At 40.2% G+C, this 11,056-nt stretch overlaps 1 protein-coding gene across 2 annotated transcripts in view; it reads right to left on the reverse strand.

The window, feature by feature from the left end:
• Positions 1–11,015, reverse strand: part of LOC105479029 (G protein-coupled receptor 89A) — a 55,154-nt gene extending 44,139 nt beyond the window's left edge. For both annotated transcript variants that reach the window (XM_011736795.3, XM_024792034.2), the window contains exons 1-3: positions 10,885–11,015; positions 2,616–2,675; positions 499–602 (exon numbers count right to left, since the gene is read on the reverse strand). In XM_011736795.3, coding sequence (XP_011735097.1) covers positions 499–602; positions 2,616–2,675; positions 10,885–10,926 — 206 coding nt within the window. In that variant the 5' untranslated portion in view covers positions 10,927–11,015. The remainder of the gene's footprint in view (positions 1–498; positions 603–2,615; positions 2,676–10,884) is intronic.
• Positions 11,016–11,056: the final 41 nt, after the last annotated feature.

Raw genomic sequence — 11,056 nt, forward strand, 5'->3', positions numbered from 1 at the left:
TGTTTTAAGAAACACTTTAAATTCAACCAAACTTGACCATGACTGTAAAATCAATAAAAGTAACTAAGTTAAGTAAGAACTGGAGCTCAGTCTTCAGAGAGATCATTAAGTATCTCTGAGGAATTCTAACCTTTTCAGGTAGAGATTTTCAATCAGCAGAACAATGTGAAGGGCTGTTACTGGGATTCAGTCAGCGAGCAGTCCCGGAAAAATAAAGCTTCTAGGAGTGAAGCCTAGTCTGCGGCTTCACAGCCTCACTCCAATGAGTTTTTCAGAGTTAATGGTCAGATCTTTTCTTTCCTGGTTTCTCATAATCTTTGTCAAACCAGCTACTAGGTGGCTGTGACCCATATCTGCTATGATCATTGTAGTTACTGAGACTAAATTATTAACACAGTGTTTCTTTTTTATCTCAGTTATGAGATCCAGATAGCTTTTCCACCGTAAAGAATGTAGCACAGAACTCTTCAAGAGGAGTTATTCAGTACTCTTACTCACCTGCTATTCAATACTCCTAAGATTTCAAAGATGATGAGCTCAAACATGGTGCAAGAAAATGCAAATGTCACAGAGAAGATCACCTGTACAACATACTGACGTATCTGTTAAAAGCCAAATAGAGACTAGAAGTTATTTCCGTGTTTAAAAACTGAACTGATAACCTCCTTCTGGTTACAAGTCAGAAAACTTATTTTGAGGAAATTCTGAAGTCACTGGAAGTAGGGCCACAATAGCAACTTGCCTGGAGCTAAAGAAAAAGACCAAAGTAGGTGGCACTTCTGAATCTTGAGTCACTATTACCAGCATCCTCTTGTGGATGAAGAATTTTGAGGACAAGAAGATGAAGTGACAAGGTCATAGGTAGCACTTAGAATTCCTGATGCACACTGACAAAAAACTGACACATTCGTATATAATGGTTAATGTTTAAAGGGGTTCTTCAACACTCTGCAGATCCTGGATCAGTTCTGGAACCTCCCCTGGGAGGCCTTAAAGTATTGGGCAGAAGAAAATTTCCAGAATTCCAGGCTCTTTCAGACAATAAACTCCCCGAGAAAGTTTAATGGAGAACATCCTAGAAATGACCCAATGTAGACTATAACCCCTGATCTTATTACTAATTAGGAGAACTAACTAGGAAATGTCCAGTCTAGGATGGTGATCTTCTGAATCCAAAGCTTAAGATAAAAACACCAGCTTTGTGTTGCGGGAAGTCAGGGACCCCGAATGGAGGGACCGGCTGAAGCTGTGGCAGAACATAAATTGTGAAGATTTCAAGGGCATTTATTAGTTCCCCAAATTAGGACTTTTATAATTTCTTACACCTGTCTTTACTGCAATCTCCGAATACAAATTGTGAAGATTTCATGGACATTTATTAGTTCTCCAAATTAATACTTTTATAATTTCTTACGCCTGTCTTAATCTCTTAATTCCGTCATCTTTGTAAGCTGAGGATGTATGTCACCTCAGGACCCTGTGATGATTGCGTTAACTGTACAAATTGTTTGTAAAGCATGTGTGTTTGAACAATACGAAATTAGTACACCCTGAAAAAGAACAGAACAGCGATTTTCAGGGAACAAGGAAAGATAACCTTAAGGTCTGACTGCCTGCGGGGTCGGGCAGAATACAGCCATATTTTTCTTCTTGCAGAAAGCAGGTAGGAGAAATATCGCTGAATTCTTTTCCCATCAAGGAATAACCTTGAGGAAGGAATGCACACCTAGGGGGAGGTTTATGAAGGGCCGCTCTAGGAAGTCTGTCTCATGCAGTTGAGATAAGACTGAAATACGCCTTGGTCTCCTGCAATGCCCTCAGGCTTACTAGGATTGGGAAATTCCAGCCTGGAAAATTCTAGTCAGACCAGTTGTCAGGTCTGGAACCTTGTTTCCTGTTAAGATGTTTATCAAGACAATGAGTGCACAGCAGGACACAGATCCTCATCAGTAATTCTAATTTTTGCCTCTGCCTTGTGATCTTTTATTGCATCTGAAGCACTGAACTCTGTGACCCACTTCCTATTCATACACCCCCTCCGCTTTTGAAATCCCTAATAAAAACTTGCTGGTTTTGTGGCTCAGGGTCGCTGTCACAGTCCTACCAATATGTGATGGCACCCCCAGAGGCCTAGCTATAAAATTTTTCTCTTGTACTCTTTATTTCTGAGACCGGTCGACACTTAGGGAAAACAGAAAGAACCTATGTTGAAATATTGGGGGCTGGTTCCCCTGATAGCCTTGGGATTTTGGTATTAACTTAGAATATAAGACTGGCAATTCAGGGCCAGATAGACAAATGAAAGGGAACATTTGTGAGACATTATGAATTAAATTCTCTCCTGCAGAATAACTATTTGCTATTGGTGCATATCCTGATACGACTAAGGCATAACATTCCTTCCTCCTAACTTCTGGGCTACATTTGGCTTGCCTTTTTTCCCCCCTTTTAAATCAATTAAGCCTAATTATATTCTCCAATCTAATAGTTATATAGTACTTATTTGGTAACAGCTTCCTATCTTGGAAATGAACATAATGTTTCTTTAATGGAGACATTTTTCTTGTCAATCTAAATTCATATAGTGTAAGTATGACAAAATTATTTCTTCTCACCTCATAGTCTTTAAACAATTGGCGCATGAAGAAAAGCCACCCAAATCCAAAAAATAGTATCTGGAAGGGAAAGAAGATAGAATGTCAATATATATTTTTTCTGAGAAATGTTTTATAGAAACATTTCTATAAAACAGGTCTGCTAACTAGACGGTTAACTTATTTCAGGGATTAAAGATAAGATCCACTCTTATAAGACCTACTTATTAAAGCTCATGACATTGGAAATAAATGTTTAAATGTTCTTGGATGTTTGAAGTTATACATGTTACAGAGTATGCTTCAAGACAAAAATGGAAGTACATATTTTCCCATAATCTTATGATAATAATTACATGAGTCAGAGAAGTTCGCAAATAGAAAAGGAATCAGCGGCCAGGTGTGGTGGCTCACACTTGTAATCCCAGCACTTTGGGAGGACAAGGTGGGCAGATCACCTGAGGCCAGGAGTTTAAGACCAGTCTGGCCAACATGGCAAAGCCCCGTCTCTACTGAAAACACAAAAATTAGCTGAGTGTGGACACCTGTAATCCCAGCTGCTCCCGGAGGCTGAGGCATAAGAATAGCTTGAATCTGGGAGGCGGAGGTTGCAGAGAGCCAATATCACGCCACTGCATTACAGCCTGGGTGATAGAGTGAGATTCGGTCTCAAAAAAAAAAAAAAAAGAAAAGGAGTCAGAGTGAGATTTGCTTCTTACGGATGATCCCTGACTGCAAGTATTTAAAAAAAAATACCAGCCTGGCCAACATGGTGAAAACCCGTTTCTACAAAAAAACACACACCCATAAAAATGAGCTGGGGGTGGTGGGGTCTGCCTGTAGTCTCAGCCACCTGGGAGGCAAAGGTGGGAAGATCACCTGAGCCTAGGAAGTTGAGGCTGCAGTGAGCCATGACTGCACCACTGTGCTCCAGCCTGCGCAACAGAGTGAGACCCTGTCTCAAAAAATAAATAAAAATAAATCAATTTAAAAAACAAAAACTTCACGGGAAAGGAGTTGAGACCAAAAGCAGACGAGCAGTAGAAAGCCTAATGTGTTTTATATCTGTTTCCTTCAGAGAGTTTTCTTAGCTTCTCCGCCATCCTGCCTAATCTACATAAAGTGGTTTTCATCTCAGTGTAAAGCTGAGAGATTGCAGGATCCCTCTTTTGTCAGTTTTGTTTCAAACTGGCAGAGACCATAGCCACATGACAGCTGACAAAGCTGGTCTGTAGTAAGCAGAACTTTCTATACATAGACATGCACTGACACGACTAATCTTTTCTTCTTAAACTGGCTAGGACCTTTATGAAGAAAATGATTTTATGTCTTCCTAGGGACTACTTTACTGAGCAAGTGTAAACTCAGTAGTTTAGCACAGACTACTTTAGCTTCTTATCATGCCCCTGCTGCCTAGCAAACTCATGTGTTCAGCCCCCTGGAACTTCCTTTGGTTCTTTAGACCCATATTCTTTCACATCGAGACCTCTGTAAATGTCCTCTGACAGGAACTTCTCTCCAACCCTCTCCCAGTTATGCTATTTACTCCTTCTGGAAGGCCCTCGCTGCCCTCCCAAACACAGATAAATTGCTCTTTTTATATAATCTTATTCTACATCGTACTTCCCTCATCAAAGTGCTTACCATACGGTTTTGTAATGCCTGATTTAAATATTTTTTGACATTAGATTATAAGCTCTATGAGGACAAAAACCATGTTTGTCTTGTAATCTTTGTATCCTTGGCATCCAGCACAAAGCCTGGTATATAGCAGACTCTCCATAAGTGCTTGCTGAATGGCTAAGTGGTCTACATAAAAGATGGTTTATTCTTCAGCATTCAATCTTAAATCTTCTGTAATAACTCCGATGTGCTATGCTAGGTGCTGAGGATACAAAGATAAGTAGGATGGTTACTACCCTCTACAAGCTCACAACACAGTGAAGACACTACATAAATAACTATAACATAATATGGATATGCAATGATAGAAATACATACACGATATTGTAAAACAATATGAAAGAGGAAGACCAAACCAATCTGTAGGGGCTTAGGACAGATTTTCTGGAGAAGATAATGCTTGAGCTGAAGGAAGTTTTAATTTGCAGTTACAACCTGATATTGTGTGCAAATTTTGGGATTATGTGCATTTTTCTAGAGTGGTTGAAGGTATTCATCACACACTCAACGGTTTCCACCACTCCTAACATGTTAAAAACCACCCTCTCAAAGGATGAATAAGAATCAAGTAGGGAGGTTGGACACAGTGGCTCACGCCTATAATCCCAGCACTTTGGGAGGCCAAGGTGGGTGGATCGCTTGAGCCCAGGAGTTCGAGAACAGCTTGGGCAACATGGTGAAACCCTATCTCTACAAAAAATACAAAAATTAGCTAGGTGTGGTGGTGCGTGCCTGTAGTTCCAGCTTATGGGGAGGCTGAGGTGGAAGGGCCACTTGAGTCTGGCAGGTGGAGGCTACAGTGAGCCGTGAGCACGTCACTGCATTCCAGCTTGGGTGACAGAGCGAAACCCTGTCTCAAAACAAAACAAATGAACAAAAAAAGAATCAAGTAGGGTAAAAACAGGTGGTAGGGGTAGGAGGACAGGGCTTTCCAGATAGCAAAGGGCATGAGTAAAGGCGCAGAGTGAAAAGCGTGGTATATGCCAGGAACTACACATGGTTTGGAGATGCTAGAAGATGAAATTCAAAGAAGGAAGAGGTTAAAAATGAGGCTAGACAAGAGGAGTGGATGTCCAACCACTGAGAGCTTTGAAGGCCACCCTAAGATTATAGTCTAGAGGTGGTGAGGGTTATTTAAGCAGGGAAATGGCATGGTCTGATTTGTTGTATATTATAGAGAGCAGTATGGTGACTGTGTGGAAGACACATTTGAAGGAAATAACATTGTAGGAAGAGAAGCATCATAGAAATGTGTTATGGGAGTTCAGATGAAAGATGATAAAGCCCTGAATTAAGACATTTGGTGACAGAAGAGGAGACGACAGATTTGAGAACTATTTAGAAGGTAAAATCAGCAGGGAGAAGTCAAGGATGATAATTTGGAATACAGGATGAATAGTGAAGCTACCCAATTTATATTAAGAATATTGGAGAAAGAAGAGGTTTAGGAAAGGGGGCAGAGGATGGGGAAAATGATGAGCTCATTTTGAACACACTAAGGGCCTGAGGGACAGCCAGCAAGATGGGTCAAGATATCCAGCAAGCACCTGAATAAAAGACAGATTGTGAAGACAGGTCTAAGATATACTTATGAGTTGAAACCATCAAAGTACATGAGATCACCCGGGAACAGTATCTAGAGTAAGGAGAGCAATGTGCCAAGAAGAAAACACTAGAGGATAAGGAACACAGTTTGAATGGTGAGGTAGGGGCAGGAACCAGAGTGTAGCAGGTCAGAATGAATGGGAGCTAAACCAGTGGGGATAGTAAATGCAAATTACTCCAGGGAGGGCCAGGAATGAGAAAAAAAGAGAACACTAGATAATAGGCTAGAGAAGAATATGGAATAAAGGGACAGTTTATTGGCCAAGGGGAAAGAAAGCAGTCAAGTAAGGAGAAAAAGATGAGAAGGATGATGGAATGCTAGAGGATGAACTGATACTATTAATTTATTATTATTATTAGGTAACTTTTATTAAGCATTTACTATATTCCAGGCTCTCTAAGTAGTACTTAGCATTATAATCTTATAAAAATCATTAAAAACCCAGTAAGGTAAGTTTGATTGTCCTATTTTCACAGAGGAAGATGAGGTTTAGAGAAGTTAATCAATTTATAGTAAGTATCAGAATCAAGATTGAACTCAAGCCTGTTTGACTCCAAAATCTGTGCTTTTTTTAAAAAATAATATGTTTTCAGCTCTTATTGACTCTGGCTGTTTAGAAAATCTGTGCTTTTAACCACTTCAAAATAAGCTACTCTAAGATCAAAGGTAGGGAGAATGGACTTAAACTGGAGTAGGGGAACCCCGTTTTCTGAAATGGGAGGAAAGGAGGTGAGAATGGTTGTGAACACAGATAACCTTTTAGATTATGCAGAAAGTACTCATAGTAGGAGATCATACCTTTTGGCTTCACTTTTGTTGAGTAAGTATGAGGCAAGGTTATCTGCTAAGAGTAAGACAGGTGAGTATAGAAAAGGGAGCTTTGACAAAGATTCAGACAAACTTTGAGGGGAATAAAACAAGTAGCTGATTAAGGTCAAGAAAAGGAATAATTCAGTGAGCTGAGGGTTAAACTCATGGCGTTGGCAAACTACACAGCTGTGTGATTTTCTACAGTAGCTTTCAGGCCTCTGTATTAGTGGTAGACAAACTATAACAATGATCCAAGTATGGACTTATATATATATATATATGTATATATATGAAGGTAAACGAACAAGCAGGTGTAAGAAAGTAAGTTGGATCCAAGCATCTAGATCAAGTAGAAAAGGAAAGGATCAAACAGATTAGGAGAAAATGTCCAGGATATCCTTTGGCTATTATAAAGAGTTACCAATGGTAACTCTATAAAGACAGATGTAAATTCAGAGTTTAGAGACCATATTCATATGACTTATGAAGCCACAACTGAAGATAGAGAAGTTGGGCAGTTAGGAATGAGAGTAGTATGTATAGTGGAAATGGATGATTAAAAAAAAAAAATCACCAAGATTGCTGTGAAATGGAACTTTAGACAAGTAAGAGAAAACAAGCAAAAATTTTAAGTTTATATGGTGGGGAGGGGAATGGAAGAAAAGAGAAACAGATATATACCTTTAATATTTTATTGTGGCCTCCTTTCACATTGACAAAGAAAGTGTAACAAGACTTTCAGAACAAAATTATGTCTTTTGCAGCAACACAGATGCACCTAGAGGCCATCATCCTAAACAAATTAACGCAAGAACAGAAAACCAAGTACCCCATGTTCTCACTTCTAAGTGGGAACTAAATATTGGGTACTCACCAACATAAAGATGGCAAAAAACGAAACTGGAGACTACTTGGGGACAGGGGAGGGGAGAAAGGGGAAGGACTGAAAAACCAATTATTGAGTAGTATGTACCTGGTACCTGGGTGACCAGATCATTTGTATCCCAAACCTCAGCTCCCACAATATACCCAGCACAAGTACCAAATCTACAATAAAATTAAAGTTGAAAAAAAAAAAAAAGACTTTTAAACTACACACATACACAAAAGTAGCTGGAGAATTCATTTACATCCAAGATAAACACAAATTCTGGCAAGATTATAGAGGATCCAAAAAGAATGCAGAAGCAAAATGCAATTTCAAATAGCTTTGCAAATAAAATGGAAATAAAATAAGAAGCTTTGCAAATAAAATAAGAAGGTTGGCACATAGCTTCTTATTATAAACGAGACTTAATACTTTCAGAATTGTACAGAGTAAAATCTTGACCTTAGGACTTAAGAGTGTACTCTGGAACTGATAAGTCTTAATGACTGTACAGAGGGCTCAAAACATGAGTTAGATAACAGTTGCTTTTATAAAAGTGACTTCTGGGTTGAAAATTAGCTACTGTTAAAAAAAAAAAAAAAAGATGGCCATCAGCAGGATAGTTATTAAAGAATTAAGTATAAAAGACAACTTTCTTGGATCATTTGTTCACCCTTTTAATCATTTAACAAATATTTATTAGTGCCTAATATGTGCCAGGTCCAAGGGATAGAATGGCAAACAAGAGAGCATGAATGCTACTCTCAAAAGTTTATAATCTATGGAGGAGATAAACAAGTAATTACAAAACAATGTGGTAGCGTTGTTACAGGGGAAGTAGGTGAAGGGTACTATGGCAGTATGTATAGGGACATCTAGTCCAGTCTAGGAGAAGCTTCTTGGATGTTCAAGTTGAGATCTGAAAGCTGAAAAGGATATGAGGAAAAGGCCCAGAAAAAGAAAACACACTGTGTGGAAATCTGGAGGCACCACAGCATGGACAGGTTAGGGAACTAAAAGAAGTTCAGGAAGTCTAAAGAATAAAATGGTGAAAGCCACAGCTGAAGAGAGAAGAGCCAGGGTCCCATCAATAAGGGGCCTGATAAGGGCGAGGGTCCCATCAATAATGGACCTGAAAAGCCACGTAAAGGAGTGTGAACTTCATCCTGTGGTGCGGTGAGCAAGATTCAATATGGGATCTCTAATTTCAGATTTCATTTCAAATAAACCTTTCAGTTAATACAACACAGAAAAATGAGTGGGGAGGGGTGCGGGGGGCAATGGTGGTGTTTCCAAGGTAACCGCACCTCTCTAGAGAAGTGCTTTTTATTAAATACATATTCACTACAACTCTACTGTGTGCCCGCAACTGATCTAGATGCTGGTGAATACAGGAGAGAACAAGAAAGACAGTGTCTTGGACTTCATGGACAGACAACAAACACATGAACATACAAATGAACTATAGTAATAAATGTCAAGAAGAAAATAAAACATGGAAATGAGGAAGAAGGCAGCCGAAATGGAAAGCCACTTTGGCTGTGGGCAGGGTATCAGGTAAAACCTTCCTAAAGTGACATTTTTACTAATGCCGAAATGATGACAAAGTAGCCACATAAATATGTGAACAGAGAACATTCCATGCAAAGGAATCTTTGGGTCTTTCTTCCACATTAGTTTAACAATTACTGCATATGGATACATGTGTGAAGTAAAAGTCTATGATTACAAGGCATACAAAATTAGAAAGCCACTTCCTTGGTTCAACGTATCAATTATATCCACGCTAAAAATCTTAGAGGCTGCAATGCAAAGCCAATTTTCTACTGACATTCTTATCTTTATTCTAAGTGAAAAGAAAAGCTAATTAAATATTGTTATTTTTCTTAAATTGGTACTAGGGTTAAAAATAACCCTGAGTTGTCACCAAGGGCACTGGGTAGTCTTAGAAAGGTTTTAAACAGAAGAATTACATGTCCAGGTTTTTTAACAACACATTTGAATAGTACGCAGTCAATAAAAACAATTATGAAAACTATAGAAAGGTGGTAAATTAAAAAAAATTTTTTTAAAAAAAGATTGCATTAGAGTGGTAGGATCATGGATGGCTTTTCCTTCTTTCTTATCTTCTTAAACATTGTAAAAGTTTTTGAAAAGAAAAGGACAATGCTCCGCTATACGGAGACGAGTATTAGGATGAAGCAATACAAAAATTGAATCAAAGAACAAAAATTTAGTTCACTTTAAGCTCCAAAAGGTAACTGTTTGTGTTACTTGCCGTTTGAGAGAAAGAACAAGTAAAAACAACCAAAAAAAAAAAAAAAAAAAAAAAACCTTCAAATTATTGGAAAGACGAGGGGAAAAAGGTAAATAGGTAGTCTGAGCTTCACAAATATTAACAGTTGGCCAACAATTATTTATTGAATGCCTGCACTTAAAAGTGGAGATACAGCTATGAACAAGGCAGGATTTCAAAAAACAAAATCATAAACACATACATAAATGATGCCAGTGCTATGATAAATGCTAGGAAGAAACAATAAGTAACAATGGATTACATGGTAAAAGCAACAGGCTCACTAGACGAAGCTTCTATTGAGCACAGACAATGTCTTCTATGTTTGTACGCTCAGAGCTTTATATAACGGTCGATAAATGTTTGTTGACTGTACAAATGAAGGTGACCAATGGAGAAGAAATGAGGGTCAGAAAAACATCCGAAAAAGGTGGGTAAGTAAGCATAGGATAAAGGATGAGGTGTCAGTGCAAAAACGAAACTTTATACTTTTAAGCATACGTATAACCTTATATTGACACTCTGAAGCAGCAAATTTCTCCACACCTGGATGCAGATTTGACATCTAACAGCAAAGCCTACACTGACGTGTCCTCAGTATCCAGCCCTGATTGGCGCGCCGCACACCCGGTGCCCGGAACCACACAGGCTTCCCCAGCCCAGGGTCAGCGGCGCAGCCCGGAAGCTTCGAGGAGCTTCGAGGAGCTCTGAGGACTGCCGCCTTAGCTGGGGGCGCCGGCTCTAAGCGTGGAGGCCGGCGGACCCCTTCCAAAAGTGGACCGAAATTCCAGGGACGCATGCCGGGTGGGGCCGCGGACGGCCGCAGGCCAGCCTCCTGATAGCCGGGGTAGAGGGAACCGGAGGCAGCAAATCGCACACCCTCTTCGCGCTCTGGGTCCCGGAGTAACTGGCGCAGGCAGCTAGAGAGAGACGCCAGACCCCGGACCAGCCCGCACCGCGGAGGACCTGAGAGGGCAATTCGGGAAAGGGAGGCGGACGGGTGTCGGGGAGGGAGGCGGTGACTCACCTGGGAGGTAATCATGATGCTGGAGTCGATCAGGAAACTCATGGCGAAGTGTAAGGAGGGCTCCTGCCTCCACTTCCCACTCCCCGAGGCCACGGCACGCTGGGGTCACAGGCCCCCTTACACAATCCGCCTTCTCCCAGGTGCCGCAGCCGGGACTGCGGCTCTCCAGCCC

The sequence above is a fragment of the Macaca nemestrina genome, chromosome 1 (genome assembly GCF_043159975.1).
Source record: "Macaca nemestrina isolate mMacNem1 chromosome 1, mMacNem.hap1, whole genome shotgun sequence".
Taxonomy (NCBI): Eukaryota; Metazoa; Chordata; class Mammalia; order Primates; family Cercopithecidae; genus Macaca; species Macaca nemestrina.